General features: G+C 43.0%; 1 protein-coding gene and 1 pseudogene across 1 annotated transcript; both read left to right on the top strand.

Annotated features, from left to right (window-relative positions):
• Positions 1-4,735: 4,735 nt before the first annotated feature.
• Positions 4,736-7,454, top strand: LOC129685562 (glycogenin-1-like; annotated as a pseudogene).
• A 10,637-nt stretch (positions 7,455-18,091) lies between these two features.
• Positions 18,092-22,763, top strand: LOC129685578 (cytochrome b-c1 complex subunit Rieske, mitochondrial). The gene is made up of 2 exons (XM_055619093.1): positions 18,092-18,401; positions 21,879-22,763. Exons 1-2 carry the CDS (start codon positions 18,188-18,190, stop codon positions 22,487-22,489), a joined length of 825 nt encoding a protein of 274 aa, XP_055475068.1. The 5' UTR covers positions 18,092-18,187; the 3' UTR covers positions 22,490-22,763.
• Positions 22,764-23,508: the final 745 nt, after the last annotated feature.

Raw genomic sequence — 23,508 nt, 5'->3', positions numbered from 1 at the left:
ACTTTTCCTAGAACTAAGCTTCATCACAAGGGAAGTTAATCCTGATGAGAATGTGGTGGTGTCTGAAGGCTCCTGGAGCATGAATATTTGGGAGGTGATAGGCCTAGATTTTCAAAGCTCTCTTGCCTTGATGACTGTATGTGGCACCTGTCAATCATATCTTCCTAGGTCTCAAGAAAAGGTGATTGGCCCACCTTGGATGTGACTGTGCAGACGAAAAGAACTAACGTGTAACAAGAGCCTGGCAGTCAGCCATGAAGTGTGTTTTTGTGCTTCCAGAGTTAGGGGACCCGCCAACCAGGGGCCCAGAGAAAGAAAACAATAACAGTGCTTACTTTTGAGGAACAGAAAGTGAACATAATCAGCAGGAAGAAGTCCCACCCCTAAATACAAAATTCATAGAAGAACATAAACTTCCTCATGAAAGAGAGGGAGTATTTTAAGGAAGAAAGTTATTGTCTCTCACAAATATCAAGAAATCTGAACCTGGGAAGTTGCACGGTCCTTCAGCAAGAAATGGTAGATGCTATATGCAAAGAAAGTTGTGCCGAGGGTGATGATGAAGATGGACAAGGTGATGAGAGTGTTGAGGGACATTTGCTTCTCCTTCGAGGCCCTGATGAGGCAGCAGTAGGGGCCGGGACAGCTGCTGGTGCTGCAGTGGATGATACCCTGCCGCACCAGGGGATGCTGCTGGAACAGGAGGATGAATAAAAAGATGCACTGGCACGTGACCTGCAGGAGGAAGTACAGCAGGTACAAAAGCAGGAGGAGCTTCTCCCGGTGCAAGTCCAGGGTAGATCTCGTAAAGGAGAGACCCACCTCCTTATTGGTCCCCGAGGAGACTTCCTCTAATTCCATCATGGACACCATGGACCTCATCACTTTGACCTGCTTTTGCCGGAGCTGAGCCATGAAGATTTCTACAAGACAGAAGAGTGCTATGAAGATGAAGTAGAAGCAGTACCATGTTTCCAATACAGGGATGGAAAACCTTTCTCCAAAACACTTCATCCGGCACGGCAAGGTGATATTTCCATGGCAGATGAAATCTTCCTTGATGTGGTCCCAGGGCAAGTATGCCACGTACAACACCATGCCATACGTGATAACCACACCAAACCATAGCTGCCGGCCAATGTAGTAGCCAGATTCCGTGCTGACCATTGAATGCAACTTAGGGATTAGTCGGACAATCACTGCAGCTGCCATGTTTTCAGACTCTGAATTGAAGAGCAGCACTCCAATGGCACTCTAGGAAAGAAAGCAAAGCAAGAAGTTAGAGGAGGAAGTGAGAGCAGTTGCCAAGCACCCTAAGCTCATTTTAAAAAGCCTTCTTAGCTTTTCAGTCAGCAGCAGCTCTGTCTCCTGTCTGCACAAATTCTTACCTAGGCAAGATGCCATTGCCTCCCAGTGATGTATGACTCCCGCCTTTCCAGTTCACGCGGTCATGGAGAGCGCCATGTGGTCACCCCTCAGTCCTACTCTATTAACATCACAAGTGTAGATCTTGCCTCTTTCTTACTAGGTTGTGTATAAGGTGTTCACAACCAGGAATCCAACCTTTCCCACATTTTACAAAGCCCGTTTTATGCAGCATGGAGCCTTTTGTCATTAAGGACCATATTGTATTTGATGTAAAGACAGAAGAACGAATCAATTCAAAGATTTGCATTGTATCTGACGATTCTAAAAACCCTGTGGGAATCTCCAACGCTTTTCACTTTTGCCAGGAAATTTCCCAAGATGAAAAAAAGAAAGAAGCAGAAAAGAGTTACACCGTTTCCCCATGCTGCTCACTGACCAGCACAAGATGCATGGGACTTCTCTTTTCCCCCAAGTTCTCCAGGGTGCCGCTGCTTCCCCAGCTACACTGATAATGCCGACTGCTCACAGACTGTCATTACAACACGCCCTGGGCTGCTGTCCTGTGTCTCTTCAGTAAGCTTTTCAATCTTTTTTTTAGGAGTTTAATTTGGGTAATTGTCAGTGTTTCCCCTCTCCCCAGTTCCCGTGTACACATAACCAGGGCCCCACCTAGGTGAAGCTAATACGGTACTGCTCAGCTATGCCCTCAGCTCCCATTTTTTATTGCGGGGAAAGTTTCATCCCCCACCACATCCTGCTGTCTCTTACATCTGTGCTTTCTGGCAATAACCAGCCAGTTGAGGTTTGGAGGAGTTAAGACATGTCAGCACAGTAAAGTATACATAATGGGAAAGCTAGACTTTGAATCGTTGAAAGTGTGTATTTCTGTGACACTTAAGAAAATAAATATAAAAAAAAAGAATGTAAGTATCTACCTCACCCCCCCCCACACACAAAGGTGTTTTGCTGTCCCCAGTACAAATTTGTACTCATGAAATGTGCCTTTTCCCTAGCCTCCTCACCCTGTTTGACTATTCTAGGGAGCTCATTAAAACGAAATAGCTCACAACGCAGCCTTTTTTGACTAGCTTATTCCCATCAGTGCTGCGTCTTTATGGTTCAGATATAAAGTTCACAAGCTGGAACAACTGTTGGAATCTTCTCTCATTTAAGAGTCTCAAAGGGAGAAACAATACTTTTATTGAGTGCAGTTTTCCTACAAACTGGCAGTGATGAGCTCATTCTTAGCTTCAGTTCTCAGACCAAGCTTGTAGGGTTAGCGTAGCATTCCTGTTTTACGGAAAAACAAAACCAAGATCAGATCCCTCTGATTCGGACTTATTTTGGACCACTGACTCAGCAGCTCAGAGCCCTGGCTGCTCTTAGAGAGAAACTGAGGTAGGTTCCCAGTGCCCACATAGCCTCTCAAAAATGTCTATAACTCTAGTTTCAGGCGCCTCCATGCCTTTTTCCGGCTTCTCTGGACATCAGGGACACTCGTGGCACCCATACATACATATCTCAAACATTCATCCACTTAAAATAATAGATAGATAGATAGATAGATAGATAGATAGATAGATAGATCGTACTCCCCCCACCAAGGGGAATCCTTACTTCTAAAATCTAACGGTCAGTTAGGTATCAGTATTTTGGGCCACAGCTCCGAGTCTGCTGTTCTTCTCTGCCAGATAAAGCCTAGCACTGAGTTTGAGAACCTGTCCCCACGCCCAACTGTCTTAGAATCTCTCTGTAACTGTCAGTGGGCCTTACCACCTGCCTCCTTTGCGAGCTGCGGGAACAACCTCTCAGCCAAAGTGCTCACCTTGGGCTGCAGGGAGAAGGTAGGACGAAGGGAAGGGCCTGGATTCCCCTCATCTTCAACCTCAGCCCATCCCGCTAGGTGAGCATGTCTTGGACCGGATCCACAGAAGTGAAACTCAACTCATAACCTTGTTGGCTACCTGTGGCCCCTGTGACAATGCTGGATCCCTCTTGCATGGCTCTTCCTGTTTTTGAGACTCTGGCCGGCCACTGATCGTGTCTCCCTGTGGCCTTTGGCTTTTCCAGACTTGTATCAGGAGGTGAGACCCAGATATAGCGCCACCGCCGGGATGCGCAGACAGAGGCACCGAGGGGCACGCAGGGGCGCGGTAGGCGAGACCCTGAGGGTTGCTAGTTCGCGGGATCTGGCACACAGGGTAGGCTGAGTCTTTTTGATCGGTTCAGAGGCCTGGGGGCAGCTGGGCCTGAGTTCCAAGGCTCTCCCTCATGTCCCAGGGAGAGCTGACTGTGGAAGTCATCCAGCAGATTACCTGGGAACAATTAGGACATGCTGTCCCCAGAGGACAGGGCCGGCCTGCGATGGACAACTAGCATGGAGGAGCCTGGTGCCAGCCTCGTTCTGAATCCTCCTCAGGGTTTTGTGAGCTCCCAGTTGAGTAGGCCGGAACACCGTGGCAGTTCACTGGTTTGTCAAGTAGAAAAACGCCTGCCTAGCGTTTGAAACGTTTGTGATAGAGAAGTAAGAAGTGTAAGATTGTGTGCACTGCCAAAGGGGGAGTGGGGGGTGGGGTGGGGAGAGAAAAGCAAAAACAAAACCAAAACCTCACCTCAAAGGGGATAAGACAGCATTCTGCAGCCACCTCAAGTTCCGTGTGCGAACATGGCATCAGGTTCATGAAGTTTCTATGGTAACCGAACAACAACATCACGGATCAACACTTTCAAGAGTGTTGGTGTTAAAAAAAAAAAAAGGGGGGGGGCGCCCAGGTTCTGTCTGATGACATTCTTAGCCTTGGGGTTGAGGGGCGGTAGGGATTGCTTTCATATGTTCCAAAAGAATGTACATAATCGTCACAAGGAGGTGTCATATGGAGGTGCGCAATGAACGGGTACTGAAGGGGCTGGGCATCCTCGGGTATTACGATCTGGATCTGCATTGTTCCACCGTCTCCATATTTACTGAAGCTCTAAGTAGCCTAGCAGCCTTTCTAGGACGCTCCATGTGGGTGTGGCTTTCTGCGTCTCCAGGACAAAGCAGGCCTGTTTCTGGAACTCGGTTAGCTCCGGTGGCTACTCAGGTTTTGTGACAGCCAGCACGGTGCTCGACTAGGTAAAGGGAAGATGCTCACTTAAAAAAAAACAAAAACAAAAACAAAAACAAAAAACAAGAAACAAAAACAACCAACCAACCAAACAAGCAAGCAAGCAAGCAAACACAGAGTTGTTTTCTTGCTAGTCTCCGTCTAACTCTGTGGAAGCACTGCTACTAGTGTCATTCCCATTTTTCTCCACGAGAGGGCGCTAAAGAGCTTCTACATAGATAGAAAGCCTAACAGTGGAGCCACAAGGCTTGGTGCCAGGGATGCCCCAGGCCACCACGGTGATGGTGATAAGAGCTGCGTGGGACTCTTCCCTGGGCACCTGCAGGATAGCTCTTGGAGAAAGGGGTTGGCACCTCATCCGTTGGTTGGACGAGCTCATGACCAGATTTTGCTCTTTGCGATTAGAGTGTATGGAGGAGGCGGATGTAAGGCTCCCACTCGGTTCTTCAGCTCACGCTTTCCCACAACAGGAAATGGATTGTTTTTAAAGGACAGAAGAGCTTATTGGGTCCGTCGCTGTGGAGAAGTTAAAGTGGCCTGGTTTTCCCGCGGAAGCTGGCTGGAAACACGAGTATCTTATGGGTGCTTGGCTGGCATTTAATATTGATGATGATGGTGCTGTAGAGATGGCCCAGGATTAAAAGCACTGGTTGTTCTTCCAGAAGACCCAAGTTCGATTCCCAGCACCCTCCCTTTGGCTCACAACCATCCATGACTCTAGTTCCCACGCCCTTTTCTCGTCTCCACAGGCACCAGGCATGCATATGGCACACAGGCCATACATGTAGACAGAATATCCATACACATAAAATAAAATTTAGAATATTAGAAAATAAAATTTAAAATTTGATAACAAGTTCAAGTTCGAACATACAACAAGGACAAAGCACCAGCCATGCAGGGAGGACTGGATTTGGTGGTGCCAGAGCCTCTGTCATGTCTGCTACAAAGAAGTCCCATTTTACTTACTTTCAGGCAGAAGCATAGCTCTGCAGTGGATTTTTGTTCTGCCTAAGCATGCTTCTGTGCTCTACATCCCTTCCTCCTCCCAGGCAACAACCCACTGCATAGGCACCAGCACACACAGGAATTCAGAGCGAGCAGCTTGGAGGACACAGCCATGAATCGGTGACCCACTGTAGAGAAACAGTAAGATGTGATGAACATTTTCCATGGAGTGTTAGGTTGCGGTGTGGAACCGTCTCACAATCCCAGTTCCCTTGAAAAACAGACCTACTGCTTCTCCTTGGAGCCTATTTGGACTTTGGTCTAGGGCCTGGTCCAACTCAGGCCAGTGAAAAAAATCCTGTTGGGCTTTAGCTTATTTGGATTTCTGTCTCCTTGGATAAGAAAAGAAGTTAGCAAATCAAGGATGCCAGTTTTCAAAATAAGGAAGGAAGGAAGGAAGGAAGGAAGGAAGGAAGGAAGGAAGGAAGGAAGGAAGGAAGGAGGGAGGGAGGGAGGGAGGGAGGGAGGGAGGGAGGGAGGGAGGAAAGAAAGACTGGCTATTGGCAGCCTCTTTGGCAGGAGTGTTTGCACTCTACAAAATATGTATTGAAATTTAATCCCAAAGCAATAGCATTGGTGAGTTAGGATTTGAGGAGTTGATGGAGGAGACCTGTTCCCTTGTGTCATTCCATCTTCTACCATGTATGGGCATGATGTCTCTTCTGAGAACACAGCAGTGTTCACACAGCGCTTGTCAGCCAACTCTCCCTACTGGTCCCTCAACCATGGCCTTTCAGTTTCCAGATCTATAAGAAGCAAATCTCTGTTCTTTAAAAATCATCTAAGCCATTTGAAACTGAAGCCTCAGGTACAAGTCACAATGTCTGTGGTTCACCGAAAAAAAGTTTGATTATATTCATACTTTGTATTTAAGAGACACAGCTCCCCCAATGGCCATGTCCCCTCGAGGGTCCTCCGACCCACCTGGTTGCACTGTGACAGTTCAGGCCAAGTGACACTGACCACAAACGATGCTGCACCAAAGGCATGTTGGTCCTGAGCTCATCTTTGAAACGGCACAGGGCAGCCAGGAGGATGATTGTGTTCACCACCCCTCAGGTCTCAGGCTCCATGAGAAAAGCTTTAGAGACTGTCTTTGATGAAGTCATCATGGTAGATGTCTTGGGCAGGGATGATTTCTGCTCATCTAACCTTAATGAGGAGGTGTCACACTGAAACCCCACTGACGTCACTTACCCATTATTCCAATTGTGTGTTTCTGGGTGCAGGTACTCTGGTCCTCACAAATACTCACCATCCTTTTGAAAGAGAAGAATTTTCAGCAGCACCAATTCTGAGGTGACCTGGCAGCTTCAATTCTGGAGTCTTTGTCTATCAGCCCTCAATTGAAATGTAGAGTCAGCTGTCACACCTTGCTTCTGAGCAAGGTAGTTTTGGTGGTGGAGACTGGGACCTACTGAGTACATACTTTAGTGGCTGGACAAAAACTGATATCAAGAAACACTTTGCCATTTGTGTATAACCTAAGCAGCATCTTAATATACTGCTACCTTCTGGGATCTAGTGTTTGGTGCAAATGACAAAGTTGTGCACTCCCTGGGATGGATCAAGCCATGGAACTTTACACTAACAGTCCCCAAACAAAAAGTGTTAAATGTGAATCCCGGGACCCCACATGAGTCAGCCACAGCTTCTGAACCTGTGGTAGGACATCTTCATCATCCGTGTTTTACCCAAGTTCCAACACTATGGCCTTGTCAGCAGTGCCTGCTCCTATCTGATATCACACCTGTCTCTTGAGGAAGCCCCCAATACACCGCAACCTTTGTGTCCTCAGAAGAAAGGCAGAGCAGTGGCAGCAGAGCAAGGCCAGGTTGATTATGTGGAAGCAGATTCTTATGAACAGTCAAGAAAAAACTTGACACCTACAGTAGAAAGACTTGGCCATATCCACGTCTTGGACACAAAATGTTGTGTCACAACATGCCATTTCTGATACTGAGCAGGTGAAGCTGTTGAAAAGTCTGTTACAGTTGTTAGAGGCTTTCAGCAAACCTCGTTGGAAGAGGGGTTTTGGCAGGACAACAGGTGAGACCTAGTCAGATATTATGAAGTATTTGTTATGTGGACGAATACTATGTTTAACTTTTTCAGAAACTTTTTTATTTTTTGGTTTTTGGTTTTTTGAGACAGGGTCTCTCTGTGTATCCTTGGCTGTCCTGGACTTGTTTTGTAGACCAGGCTGGACTTGAAACTCAGAGATCCATCTGCTTCTGCCTTTGTCTCTACCTCTGCCTCTGCCTCCTTGAGTGCCAGGATTACAGGAGTGTGCTACCACACCCAGCACTTAATTCTGCAGCTGCCAACGTGTGTGGTGACAGAAAGCCAACACTAAGCTATTAAGATGAGTCTTAAGTGGTGCAGAATTTGACTCTCCATCTATCTTCCTCCAAAACAAGATATGACATTTTCCCATATTTGCTTGTTACATGCTTTGCTAGCCCCAAAGCCTGTGAGAGAGGTGATTGATTCTATTTCCAGGCTAAAGCAGACTTTATTAACACTGTGAACTGATTCATAAGTACACCAGCCAAGGTTAGTTTGTTAGCTTTTTTATGCACCATGGAGCAGGCTGACTTTCTTCTGTTCATTTTTTATAGACTAGAAAATTGTAGTGTGCTCTCTGCTGGTTGCCTTCAGTGGCACTCTGTATAACAAAGACATCAAAATAAAAAAGACAAAATATTAGCCAACAACAGAAAGAGATCTCATTTAAAACAATATTTGCCTTTACAATACTGTAAAGACACATTCCTTATCTCAAGACCTGGGTTTGGTTTGCCTTGGTCCAGTATTTTCTATTTACCATTCTTCCCTTTTGGAATCCACATGTGTATTCTGTGCCATTGCATGCTGTAAATACACAATCTTGGCTTTTAAAAAGTAATTTACAGCTAAGAGATTGGCTTGAGTCTTGGAAGAGACTTTGGTTTTTGAACAGTGTTGAAACTATTGCAGACAATGGAGACTTTTGAAGTTGGGCTCAATGCATTTTGTGTCACAAGATGGCCATGAACCCAGGAACAGAATGTGTGGTTTGAAGGAGATATATATATTTTTATAGTCTCATGTATTTGAATATTTGGCTCCCTGTTGGTGGTGCTGTTTGACAAGATTAGCTTTATGAGGTGAGGCCTTTGCTGGGGGAAGGATGTCACGGGAGCAGGCTTTGAGATTTTATAGCCTAGTCCTCCAGTTCCTGTTCTCTATCTTCATCCTTATCTCTATCTCTCTATCCCTATCTCTATCCCTATCCCTGTTTCTCTTTGTCTCTATCTCTATCCCTATCTCTTTATCTCTCTCTTTATCTCTATCCTTCTCTCTCTCTCTCTATCCCTAGTTCTCTTTATCCCTATCTCTCTACCTCTATTTCTATCTCTATCCCTATTTCTCTCTCTCTCTATCCCTATCTCTATCTTTACCCCTATCTATATATCTCTCTATCTGTATTCCTATCCCTATCTCTATCTCTTTTATCCCTATCCCTCTCTATCCCTATCTCTATCTCTCTATATCTATCATCTATATCTATCTATCTATCTATCTATCTATCTATCTATCTATCTATCTATCTATCTATCTATCTACCTTCCTACCTATCCCTTGTGTGTGGATGAAATGGAATGGGTTTTTTGTGCTTTCTGACTTCCAGACCCATGTCATGTTCCTGCTTCCATGCCTGTCCCATCATTATAGACTCTGTCCTTCTGATAATGTAAGACAGAATAAACCCTTTCTTCCATACTTGTTTCTTGTCATTGTATTTTACCACAGCAACAGAATACAGTTAAAGCACCCATCCTTGATCTTGAATCTTCAGTCACCCTTGTGCAAGGAGATAAGCAATGGGACAGCTTCTTCACTGGTTCTCCTTCCTGTCCAACTTCCATCTCTATAGAAAGTCTAGGCTCAACGCAATGTCTGGACTATGCGCTCCAGTCAGGCTCCAGTATCCAGACTTTAGCCAAGATGTGGCACATAGTAGATGTTCAATATCAATCTGATGAAGGGAACTTCTCCTAAGGCACAGTGTTCCCACTAATAAACTGGGAAATGAGTAAAGAAGATGGCTGCCATTTTGTGTACACTCAAGGTAACATGAAATTGGGTAAGACTTTTTTAATCTTCCTCTTTAGATTGGATATATTTTTTGTACCATTGTCCTCTTTGTTTCTAATTAAAATATAGTCAGATCATTTCTCCTCATTCTCTTTTCCTTCCAACTCCTCCCACGTTCCCCTTCCTGCTACCTTTTAAATTTGTGACCTCTTATTCTTTATTACTGTCACACACAAAAATATATTTATATGCAAATAAAAATACAAATATACATGCAAGGTGCCGAGTCTGTTTAGTGCTGCTTCTGTGTGTATTTTTTTTGGCTGGACCATTTGAGATTAGATAACTGACTTTCCTATGGTGCTCATCTCTGGGAAAGACTAATTCTCTCAGCAGTTTTTAATTGCAGTAGTAGGTTCTCTTATAAGACTTCTTACCTCACTATCCACAGATAATTGGCTAGGTTTATAGTATCAGACATGATTTCCTTCCCGTTTAACAGGCCTTGCAGCCAATTAGGCAGCTGGGGGATACTTCCAGTATGGAAGTACACTGTTGCATCTTTAGGAATATCGTCTCATGCTGGTCCTTGCTGTAGTCCATAGGTTTACCAGTTAAGTAGGAATATTGACTTATTTTCTCCCTTGGCAGCCTGTGTGTGGCACCTTCTGGTATTAAAAAATGTAGTCCTCAGGAAGGAGGTATTGGGGCCACATCCAGGTTGATTTTTCTGAGTCTTGTGTTTGAAATGAGTGGTGGCTTCAGCAATAGAGACCTACCCTTTACTTCTGGAGGGAAGTGAGGGCATAAATAATAGTCTATTTTGTTTTGGAAATCTCTTAGACTCCCTCCTTGACCAACAACTCAAAAGTAGTTCTCTTAGGACTAATAGTGTTGTTGGGGTGGGGAATGACAAATACTAAATATACAAAAGAGTTAAATAGGTACAAATATATTAATAAATATTAACTTACCATATTTTTATTTTATATTGATTCATGTTATTTATTTTTCTTTTACTTTCTACCAAGTAGAAATATGCTAAAAGCAAAAGTTCTCAAAGAAACACCTTATATGTTCACACCCAGTCTGTTAAAATCATTCAACCATTCAGGAGCCATGACACTGAATGAGAGTGTAGTTTAGCACTCATCAAAGTATGGAAAAAGAATATTAAAGTGGGTTTTGAAAACATTTTCCCCAAAGAAAGTCTTCATTTGACTTTTATTTGCCTACATTTATTTGCTTAGTGAATAATAATTTCTAAAATTTATCCATTTTGCCCCATAGATGTAAAATATTCGTTTTTGCTATTTCTACCATTTCATAAAAATATTGTTTAATAAATTTATTCATTGAGAAAAACAAAGTGTTTATGGAGGAGTGTTCCCCAGGATGTGTTCTGGTTTAACATGCCATTCAAGATCTTAGACAGCACTGCTGAGTTATCAATAAGATAACATCCATTTGTTGTGTGAGGCCTTTCCTATTGAGACATATACAAACACCTATTCACTGCAGATAGGGCATCAACAGCACAATAAAGTTCTACTGAAGTCCAACTTGGTGAACCAGTGAGCTTATTGCTTGATATGGATGAGTCAAAGGTACCTGTTCTACAAAAAGTCCACTACAGCCTGAATGCTGACTCGAGAAAGCTGTAATCCTGGAACTCTCTGCACAGGTGGCAGATAACTCTGCTGGTCAGAAACAGCCTTTTATCCTCTTCGATTCTGACTACTTATATAACACTGGGGAAAGAGCAGCCTTTGCTAAGTTTCAGGGATTTCCTAAGGCTTGTGAGTTGCTTACTTTCTAAACCTTCAAGAACCTCTGTTCAGGATGGAATTTTTCAATTTAGAGCTTGCTGAACCTTAAGGATCTAAGCTCCCTCCAGAATGGACTGCTTCAGCTAGGAGGAAATTGCTACATAACACCATTGAAGAATCCTAGCAAAATCTCAAAAGCTCACGTCCCTCTGCATGCATCAGTACCCATTTCCCAGATGAAAGCATTTCAGAATACCCAGAATACATCTCACACCCTTGGAACTAGGACAGCTGGTGCCTCTTTGCCTCCTGCTATGTTTGACAGTAAGTCCATCTTTCTTGTAGAAATGTGCCAACTTAAAGCCTCATGTTCAGAGGCCTCAGTCAGAAAGATATGAAATAACTAAATGAAGTGATAATGACAGGAAAAGCCTCAGACTCATAAGCAAGTATCTTCACTGGTGAAGGAAACCCAGAATCTGTCCTTTGTGTGGGGATCCATGGCTAATACGGCTAGATATACACATCTCATTAAGGGGGTTTGAACTGGTTTGTGTGCAGTTTTATATTTCTGCTATAATAAACATAGTACCTTAAAAACAACACAAATACATTGTTTTTCAAGTGCAAAGCCCAGAAACCTGGCCTGAGGATCTAAATGAGAGGTTTTTCTATTCCTATGTTAACAACTACCAGCATTCCTCAGTCTAGAGGCCTTTTTTCCACACATGTTTAAGGCAGCCGAGCATCTCTCTCTGATCTCCGACTTCACTCTTATAAGAACTCTGCTGGTCAGAAAAAGCCTTTTATCCTCTTCGATAATCATTCAGGCCCACCAGGCAATACAGGAGAATCTACTTGGCCCGCCATCTTAATCACTTCTGCAGGTTAATATTTTCTGTGGAAGGTAACATGTTTCTAAGCTCCAGAGCCTGGGAGATGGGCACTTTGGGGAGAGGCATGTTGATATATCACAGCATCTGTATGCTAATTTGGAAATGCTAACAAACACTTCTAAGGTCTGTAATACCATGTATGTTAGCCCAACAGTGTCTACATGGAACTGAGAGGGGAGAGAATAGTTCTACAGTCTAAGAATGCTGACATCTGATTTAAACAAACGAATTGTTTTGTTTTGTTTAAATCTTTAGTTCTGTCCTCTTGCCTTTGTTCATGTGTATACTTTGTCTTACAGACTTCTTGGTGACTGGGAATCTGGGCAAGCTGTTTTGTTCCCAGACCGATGCCCATTTTCTCCTCCTACTTTACAAAATTTAATGACAACTGTTTATTAAGTAGTTCTTATTCTTTGAAAGTCTGATACATTCTAAAACCAATCACACATATATGTACATGCACCTTGTGGTCCCAGGAGTCCGCAGAGACCCGAGATGCTATGAGTTTCCCTGCAGCTGGAGTTACAGATGTCTGTATGCCACCAAGTTAAAGTGCTGGGAACCAAACACTCACCCTCTGTGAGAGCAATAGCGTTCTTATCTGCTGAGCCATCTCCTCCGCCCCAGTTTCATATATATATATACTGATCATTTCCACCTGCAACCATAACTCTTCTTCCTTCCCTTTTGCCTCCCGTCTTTCCTTCCTTCTCTCCCTCCTCCTCTCAACTTCATCCTGGTTTTATTTGCTTATAACAAACATTAAGCTCTCTTTCTAAGCATTCATACACATTACTTCAATTCTCACAGCTGTCTCTGCCCTGCCCCACGCACTGAACCCAGGACCTCAAGTATGCATAAGCTCTACAGTCCCAGCCCTCATTTTTTTCTTTTAAATTTAAAAAAAATTATTGTTTTATTAATTAATTACAGTTTACTCACTTTGTATCCCAGCTGTAGCCCCCTTCCTCATCCCCTCCCAATCTCACCCTCGCTCCCTCATCTCCTCCCATTCCCCTTTCCAAGTCTACTGTTGGGTGAGGTCTTCTTCCCCTTCCATCTGACCCTAGCTTATCAGGTCTCATCAGGACTGGCTGCATTGTCCTCCTCTGTGGCCTGGCAAGGCTGCTCCCCCCCAAGGGGGTGGTCAAAGAGCCCACCACTGAGTTCATGTCAGAGACAGTCCCTGTTCCCCTTATTACTAGGGAACCCACTTGGATACTGAGCTGCCATGGGCTACATCTGAGCAGGGGTTCTAGGTTATATCCATGAATGGTCTTTGGTTGGAGTATCAGTCTCAGAAAAGATCCCTGTGCCCAGATATTTTGGTTGTGTTGCTCTCCTCGTGGAGCTTCTGTCCTTTCCAGGTCCCACAATCTCCCCCTTCTTTCATAGGATTCCCTGAACTCTGCCCAAAGTTTGGTTATGAGTCACAGCATCTGCTTTGATACACTGCTGCATAGAGTCTTTCAGAGGTCCTCTATGGTAGGCTCCTGTCCTCTTTCCTGTTTTCTCCTTCTGCCAATGTCCATCCCATTTGTCTTTCTGACTAAGGATTGATCTCATCTTACCCAGGGACCCCTTCCTCCTTGCTTAGCTTCTTAGGTGTACAGATTTTAGTATGTTTATCCTATATTATTGGTCTAGTATCCACTTATAACTGCGTATATACCATGTGTGGCTTTCTGCTTCTGGGATACCTCACTCAGGATGATCTTTTCTAGATCCCACCATTTGCCTGCAAGTTTCATGATTTCCTTGTTTTAATTGCTGAGTAGTCCTAATCCATTGTGTAAATGTACCACAATTTCTGTATCCATTCCTCAACTGAGGGACATGTGGGTTGTTTCCAGCTTCTGGCTATTACAAATAAAGCTGCTACAAACATGGTTGAATAAATGTCCTTGTTGTGTACTAAAGCATGTTTTGGATACATGCCTAGGAGTGGTATAGCTGGATCTTGAGGAAGTGCTATTCCTAATTGTCTGAGAAAGCACCAGATTGATTTTCAAAGTGTCTGTACAAGTTTGCATTCCCACCAGCAATGGAGGAGGGTTCCCCTTTCTCCACATCCTCTCCAGCATGTATTGTTACTTGAGTTTTTGATCTTAGCCATTCTGATAGATGTAAGGTGAAATCTCAGGGTTGTTTTGATTTGCATCTCTTTGATGACTAAGGACATTGGACATTTCTTTAAGTGTTTCTCTGCCATTCAATATTCCTCTATTGAGAATTCTGTTTAGCTCTGTTCCCCATTTTTTAATTGGATTATTTGACTTTTTGCTGTTTAACTTCTTTAGTTCTTTATATATACTGGATATTAGTCCTCTCTCAGATATAGGGTTGGTGAAGATCCTTTCCCAGTCTGTAGGCAGTCGTTTTGTTCTGATGACAGTGTCCTTTGCTTTACAGAAGCTTTTCAGTTTCATGAGGTCCCATTTATTGATTGTTGATCCTAGAGCCTGTGCTGCTGGTGTTCTGTTCAGGAAGTTGTCTCCTGTGCCAATGAGTTCCAGGCTCTTCCTCATTTTTTCTTCTAACCGATTTAGTGTTTCTGGTTTTATGTTGAGGTCTTTGATCCACTTAGACTTTAGTTTTGTGCAGGGTGATAAATATGGGTCTATTTGCATTTTTCTGCATGTAGATATACAGTTCCAGCACTATTTGTTGAAGATGCTGTCTTTTTTCCATTGAATGGTTTTGGCTTCTTTGTCAAAAATCAAGTATCTGTAGGTGTATGGATTTATTTCTGGGTCTTCTGTTCAGTTCCATTGATCCACCATTCTATTTCTATGCCAATCCCATCCAGTTTTTGTTACTATTGCTCTGTAATACAGCTTGAGATCAGGAATGGGGATACCTCCAGTTGATCTGTTGTTGTACAGGATCGTTTTGGCAATTCTGGGTTTTCTATTTTTCCATATGAAGTTGAGAATTGTTATTTCAAGGTCTGTAAAGAATTGTGTTGGTATTTTGATGGGAATTGTATTGAATCTGTAGATTGCTTTTGGCAGGATGGCCATTTTCACTATGTTAATTCTACCGATCTATGAGCATGGGAGATCATTCCATCTTCTGATATCTTCTTCAATTTCTTTCTTCAGAGACTTGAAATTTTTTTTAAACAGGTATTTTACTTGCTTGGTTAAAGTCACACAAAGGTACTTTATGTTATTAGTGGCTATTGTGAAGGGTGTTGTTTCCCTAATTTCTTTCTCGGCCCTTTTGTTTTTGGTATACAGGAGGCCCAGCCTTCATTTTTAATCACCATTTTATGCTGAAATTTTGAAGCTTTGCATTGTCAAGCTACACATCTCATAAAGGGAGTCTGAATCAGATTGTCTGAATTTTCAGCCTTTAAGGAAGCAGTAGAGAAGGCAAAAATACTAACAGCCCTTTCATTTAAAAGCCAATGAGCCTGCTTTTTACCTTTTATTTTGAGATGGGATCTCACTAAATTTCTCAAGTTGGCCTTCAGTTTCTTTTCCTTCTACCTCAGGCTGCTGAGGACTGTGATGATAGGCCTTCAGGCCTTGCGTGCACCAAGCTTGATTTCTTCTTTGTTTGTTTGTTTGTTTGTTTGTTTCTTAAGATGTGTTTTCATTTTGTGGTCCAGGCTGGTCTTAAGCTCTCAATCTTCCTGCCTCAGCTTCTCAAGTACTGAGATTCCCAGCATGCACCATTAGGTCCAGTATCTCTTAGTTCATGTTAGGAATAACCTATGATGTGACATATTCAAAGGTGTCTTAAGCTACCTTATGTGCTGCTAGAAATGAACCAAGAACACTAGAGCCCTGCTACTGCCTGCATGTCTGGCTATTCTTTCTTCACTCAAACTCTACCAAGCTACCTGCCCCAACTCACAGCCAAGTTTCCCTGCAGCATCAAGCATCTGATAAGTTTTAAAATAAACACGATGTAAAATGTAGAGATGAACCTGAACATGCTTTGAAAGTTGTTGAAGGGGGAGGGCAAATGTAAATGACAGAGGGGAAAGATAAGACCTAGGTGGCAATAAGATTGTTCCCTTCCTGATCATCCTAAAAATGGGAAGAATGACCTTGCATTCAGGGTTTATATCACTGTTCTCTGCTCTCAAATGACATGCCTCTTACTCTAGGTCTTTCATGGTTGTAAATAAAACTGCTCTGCCTCTTTCACTTCTCAGAGTCTTCAGTACTCTCATATGAAGTGAGGACCATTGTTTCACACAGTCATTTAACTATTACAATAACTCTTTGGAGTGTATGATCTTAGTCCCATTTTACAGAAGAAAGACTGAACTACACATGGAGGTTGTAGAATTTGCCATAGGGGACAGTTAGTGTGGTAGATATAGCTGGGTTTGAACACAGAGAGTCTGCAGATAATCATTCCCGTACTGGGAGATTGCATGTGTGTTGGGGGGGGGGGGGCTTAGGAAGGCTCATTCATCTACTTATCCTTTCATCTCCATTTACCCATATCACTCCCCGCAGGCTGTTGTAATTTGAACCATTTCACCTGAAGTAATCGAGCTACACATTGCCCATGGCAGCTGCTTTAGTGTTGCAAGGCAGGGCAGGTGGCTCTCCAGGAAGTAGTACTGTTTTGAGAGTACAACACAGTCCCTGGGCTGTAAAGATGGAGCTAAGGAGAGAGGAACAAGAATGAGCACACGGAGGAAGAGATGCAGATCTAGGGCAGGCATCACTGCAACGCTCCTCCGAATTTTGTTACTGTCAGGACTCATCAGAAGGGCTCTGGATATACTGGGACATTCTACCTTCCCAGTAACTCTACCAAGTTGTTAGCTCGCATTTCTGCCTCTACTTGATGAGGAAACTTCAGCGCAAAGGTTTGGAAACCTGCCAAGGTCCCAGAGGCCATGATCCTTATATAAGGATCATATCACAATTGTGCCACAGTTTGTGCACTGCTTAAGTTCTTGTATATATTAATATAGGTTTTTAAACCCTAAAGAAAGATACACAGTATCTTACCATGGCATAGAGGAAAAAGGTGTACGGATGATAACCGCATTCTTTTATGTATAATGTATAATATTTCTAAACTCAATTGTCTGTGTGAACTTGAGGTCAGGATTTATTCTGCTTCGAAGAGTGGAGGTTATCAAGTGTAAGAGAGATGAATGTTTGTTAGCACCAAACTGAGACTTTATTGGTGTAATCAGACCAGAAGAAGTTAAAGGGCGGTGGATTTCTCACGTGAAAGCGACTGAGAGTTCCCCGTTTTGTACCGCCTAAAATACCACTTGGGGGAAAAACTACCGGCTCACAGAACAAACTCAGGGCACTACAATATACTCCACTAGGTAGTGGCAATCCATGCCTGAGCAAAGAGTCCAAGGAGCAGGTCCTTCACTGGTAAAATGCTGGTAGCAATAGTGTTATTTCAGAGACCGTAATTACAAATGAGCAACGCAGGAAACGTCCAAATCCAAAGCGTAGTATATAATGAATAATCGTAGGCCACTGTCATTGTCAAACTTCGCACACAGGTTCCTGGGGTTTTTGTTGTTGTTGTTGTTGTAAGGTGATGATAAAAATCGTAACAGCAAAACACAAGTGGCCGGTATTTATTTTAGGTGACAGCCGTAAGGACGTAGCAACAGCCCGTTCTTTAATTCTGTAATGACTTCTTCTCATGCCTAGGTCGTCCCTGATTTAAGTTTTTGCCCTAAACGAAGGACCGCAGTAACGATCACGAGAAGATCGTGCCCACTTCCGTCTCCCTTGGGAATCGCCGGCAAGGCGACGCCGACCTACCGTCAGCGCCCGGCCCCGCCCTCTCCGGTCCCGCCCCCAGCTCGAGCCTCTAGTCGCGCTTAGCCTTGTGGGACTCCCTTTCCGGCGGCGCGCTGACGTCACAAGCCCTGCGCCTCCCGCTCCTCTTCGGGCCTGCGTTCGAGCGGAAGGTCGTCCCTGTGACCGGCTAGGTGGTTGGAACAGCTGTCGCCATGTTGTCGGTCGCGGCCCGCTCGGGCCCTTTCGCTCCCGTTCTGTCGGCCACGTCCCGAGGGGTGGCGGGCGCGCTGCGGCCCCTGGTGCAGGCCGCGGTACCCGCCACCCCGGAGCCACCTGTTTTGGATGCGAAGCGACCTTTCCTGTGCCGAGAGTCGCTGAGTGGCCAGGCCGCAACCCGACCCTTGGTCGCCACGGTGGGCCTCAATGGTGAGCCGGGTTCAGGGCCCCGATCTCGTTCCCTGTGGCCCCAGGTCCCGGGCGGCGGAGGGCGGGGTGACGGGCCGGCGGGAGTGGGAGGATGCGGTTCCGGCCACAGCAACCTTGGCAGGCCGGGCTGGCGCGTTCGCGGCGCCGGGATGCCACTGGGATGCTCCAGCGGCGGCATCCCCCCCGGGCATCAAGGAGCCTGCCTGCACGTCAGTCTCGGTTCCTTCCTCAGGCCACCCTTGACTTCCTTGATTAACTTCAAGACCGGCCTCCCACTGTCACCGCTGAGTGACTGTTGCTTACGGGAGTTTGACCTTGGGCAAGTTTCCAAACGTTTTTCCTCACCAGTGAGGTGGATTCGTGGTTATAACAATGTTGTGAGGCTTACGTGAGAGAATTCTATGTGAAATCATTGGTACGGTTTACACAGCGTTCAAAACAGAGATTATAAAGAACATGTAAGAAGTTGTCCGCGTACTGTACACCTGCCTTTCAGCGTCTTAAGTCCCTACTGACCCCATCCTCATTTCCACAAAAACAAAAAAGACAGTCCCGAGCTCAATTCCACCGTGGAGGGTCAGCCTTGGTTTCAGATACCTGACTGTAGGGCTTTCACAACCTCACTTAATCAAGAAGATGATACTTTTTTTTTTTTTTTAATAGAAAACGGACCACAAGAGGTCAAGTGTCCCACACAGTGGGGAATATTCATTGTGATCTCTTCCCGTTTATCCAAGTCTGTGCTAGTTTTGATATTTCTTTTCATATTCCCTTGTTATTTAAAAATTAGAAAGATTTCTGTCTCCCAAAATATGGGAAGCTGCACTAGGCTCTTTGGTTTCTGCCCCCATAGTTGAGTCTGTTTCATCTTACAGAACTATTGTGTTACCTACTTGGCACCATTCAGTGTTGAGTGTATGACCTTTATACTTGTTAATCAAATTGCCTTCTTGGGCAGCGTTTTACTCAGCACTCGCCCCCCCCCCCCCCCCCCCTTACCCCCGTTTATTTTATTTATTTTATTTTATTTTATTTTATTTTTTCCTTTTGAGGCAGGGTACCACAGAATTTTTGACTCTTGCCCTCCAAGGCCTGAGATTTTGAGCATGAACCACCATGCCTACCTTCTGATCCAGATTTTTAATGATCTATATTGGGTTTTCTGCACATATTTTAGCCTTTAACCCTACTTTCAGGTCAGATTAAAATTTTTACTTTTTCTGATACCTTCATGTCATTATAGCACGTTAATACTTTCCATGCCATTGCTGAGATTTGTAGACTTGATTCTAAGGGTTAGAGTTGCTCCTTAATTTTTGTTTTCCTGTTTTAGGTTTTGTATAAAATTGATTTGGGATCTCTTTTTTTTTTTTTTCCTGAGTAAATGTGAAAGAGCATTATGGGGTCCTTAAAACCTTTCAGGAAGTGTAATACCCTGTTTGGGTGTTAATTTGAGTCTGTTTGTGTTGGGGGATCACAAGGTGAGAAATGAGGGGGGAGAAAACTGCAGATGTGAAAAACATCACCTAAGTTTGTCACATAGCTGAAAGCTTTCTTGTAAAAATTGGTGGCTTATCTCCCTCATAAATGCAGACATTGTAGAAACAGCCAAAACCTTTTTCTGAAAGCACACTTTACTTAGTAGCTTAATTATACCTTAACATTCATCTAGATGGCTTCTGGAAAGATAGGTAGTAACAGACTGGGTGGATTTGGATCGGAAAATATGTGGAGGAATAAGTCTGCATTTTGGTAGCCTCTCTTTCATGTAGACTTCTCATTACATTGGCTCTACAACTACGAAAAGTTTACATGCTTTAGATTTTATTTCAAGGTGGTATTTCGATAACGGATTGTGTTTAAGATTAAAATTAAATTAAGCATCTGTGCTTAATATGGCTTGTGCAAATTACATAGAGAAAGACTTTTGCAACATGGCATTTCCTAAGGTGTAACTTTCTATACATAGAACAATCAATAACTAGATTTTTTTTTTTTTTTGTCACCGAAGCTCTTGAGAATGAGTCATTCCGTGCAATGTTCTTAGTTATCTTGTATTGTTAGGGGTTGGTGACTGTGGGTACTGTTGGATACAGAACTGTGAACTGGGCTGTTTTAGGTAGGCAATACATTTTTAGTGTAATGTGGGCCTTTGTCACGGAGAAGTAATTTTTACTTGATTCCAAATGCTAGTCTATAGCATCACATTGATATTACGAAGAATAATACCTAATGTAATGTCACGTGAGTCTGCAAAATCCTAATTGTGACTCTTAGGTTGCCACTACTCATGTCACAGTTTCCTCAAAATGATAGGGTTGTCAGAAAAGTAATTTTGATAGTTTTTAGTCTTGTTTGAATTTGTGAGTTCCATAAAGTTACTCACTTTGAAGTCATATAAAAACTAGGTGAAATATTAATATTTGTGTATTGAAAGATCTTTTATGATGAGATCTTCAAAGACCAAGGTAACACTGACACTTTCAGTGGCATTGTGTGTTATGGGTAGATCTTCATTGTCAAAGGGTTTGTATTTCTGAAAACAAGTTTTTAACATCTTTTTTTCCTTCTTTTATTAATTATAGTTTACTCACTTTGTATCTCAGCTGTAGCCCTTCCTCTATTCCCTCCCATTTAACATCTTTTTTTCCTCTAAAAAGTAAACCTCATAGTTCCTAAAACAAACATTTCATGAGGATACATATTTTCATATATTTATAGGATATTTATTATACATATTATTTTGTGAGGAAATTTACTTCCTAAACATAAAGAATGAAGCCAGCAAGTCTTTGGTCAGGTGTTTACAGATAGCATGAGAGAGGACATGCTGCTTCTTCTTTCAAAGAATATGTGAATAGTAAATATTTTTAAATGTTCATTTGTCACAAACAGTTGATCCACAGGAAAAGTGTCCCACTCAAAGGACCCGACACTGTTATCCTGTTGAAGGGGGAGATAATATGAAGATCGCCCCACCTTCCCTTTATTAAACTGAATAATTACTTTGCATGTTCCATTGAGTGTTGCCTATTCTGATAGTTGTTCTCTGACACTAGTGATTTTCTTTGAAGATAAAGTAATACTCATTTATGCCCCGGAATCTAAAATTGTAATCCTTCAGTTTTACAACTAAAGTACACCAACAAATCACAGAAGCATTATTGTCTTCTAATTAGTATGTTAGGAAATTTAGTAGTTCTTTCTGAGAGCAGATAGGAGAAATGCAAATCTAGGCATTTACCTTGAGATGATCACACAGCAACTTGTTAGCTGGTGGAATAAGTGAGTTTTGAGATCTAACCTAGAGACTATGAAAAGTAATTAGCATAGTTAGACAGTCTGGCTAAGCAGTTGGGTGTTTCGTTTTTAACTTGAAATATTTGTTTGCTATTTGCCATAACTCAGAGTCTTTGCTGATGTGTACCCTTTCAGGACATTCTCTTAATTGTTGCTTTTCACCTGTTTGTCTTGCAGTTCCTGCTTCTGTTCGTTATTCCCATACAGATATCAAGGTGCCCGACTTCTCTGACTACCGTCGTGCTGAAGTTCTAGACAGCACAAAGTCTTCTAAGGAGAGCAGCGAGGCTAGAAAAGGCTTCTCTTACTTGGTGACTGCAACTACTACTGTGGGTGTTGCGTATGCTGCCAAGAATGTAGTCACCCAGTTCGTTTCCAGCATGAGCGCATCTGCTGATGTACTGGCCATGTCGAAGATCGAGATCAAGTTGTCTGATATTCCAGAGGGGAAGAACATGGCTTTTAAGTGGAGAGGCAAGCCTCTGTTTGTGCGCCACAGAACCAAGAAAGAGATTGACCAGGAAGCTGCAGTTGAAGTGTCTCAGTTGAGGGACCCACAGCATGATTTAGAGCGGGTAAAGAAACCTGAGTGGGTTATTCTGATAGGTGTCTGTACTCATCTTGGCTGTGTACCCATTGCAAACGCAGGAGATTTTGGTGGCTATTATTGCCCCTGCCATGGGTCCCACTACGATGCTTCTGGCAGGATCAGGAAGGGCCCTGCACCTCTCAACCTGGAAGTGCCTACCTATGAGTTCACCAGTGATGACATGGTTATTGTGGGTTAGACACTTGGACTCAAGGCCCAGGTTTCTTTCAGTCTTTATGTCTCAAAAGAGTTGAGAGTAAGCCTTGTGTACTTCTAGGTTGGTTGGTTTAAAATATTTAAGAATTGTTCATAATGTATTGGTAAACATTAATGTGAAGTAATTGAATTCACTTAATATTATCAAACATTAGCATAATAAAACCACTGTTGAACATTAAATTCAGTTACAGACTCGAAAGGTGCAATGTCTTTGATAGATAATTCTAATAAAACACAGATTATTGTACAAGGTATTTGTGAAATCTGTAATTGATTTTTCTCTTATCTAAATTTCATATCTTGAACTTGAGAAGAGGTGGGGCATCATTTACTTCAGAGTGGATGGCGAAATCATTTTAGTATCTACTATTTTTCTAGTTTGGTAATTAAACTTTTCACAGTTATGGGAGGTGATGGTTATAATAGATGTAAAGTGTAAAAATACAGTATTTTATTGAAAAATTTTTGCTTTTAAAAACTGGATTTTTTACTCTGTAGCCAAACGGGTGTTAAACTTGTAATTTTTCTCTGCCTCCTGAGTACAGAATGACAGGCATGTGCTATCCACATCCAGTTCTTAAGTTTTTCTCCAAACAAAAAATAACAAAGGACTTCCTTGAAAGCCTAGAAGAGACAGGAAAGAAAAATGGAAATCCACTAAATATTATTCTACTTAAAGTTAAACATTTTTAATATTTGCATTTTTAGAGAAATGAGTCCATGGGTCTTTCTTGACAAGCATTATATCCCTTCTGGAAAACTACTTCGCTTTGGACAGTTTTTCAAATGGTGAAAGAGAGAGCAGACCACGAGATCCCAGTCACTACACACACAACTCAGCTTAGCAGTCGGCTCTCACGGAGTCTATAAAGCATTTGATTGGAAGGGAGAGTCTTTGGGTTGATGATAAAATGAGTGTCATGCATGTTGCCTGTAAAAGTCCAGCCTTTACTCAGGCTTCCAGGTTCCTTCTGTTAATAAAGCTGTCTAGCATTTTAC

The sequence above is a fragment of the Psammomys obesus genome, unplaced genomic scaffold, assembly GCF_907164565.1.
Source record: "Psammomys obesus unplaced genomic scaffold, mPsaObe1.curated_primary_1811, whole genome shotgun sequence".
Lineage (NCBI taxonomy): Eukaryota > Metazoa > Chordata > Mammalia > Rodentia > Muridae > Psammomys > Psammomys obesus.
Note: the sequence above shows the minus strand (reverse complement) of the source record. Positions and strands in the feature narration are given on the sequence as shown.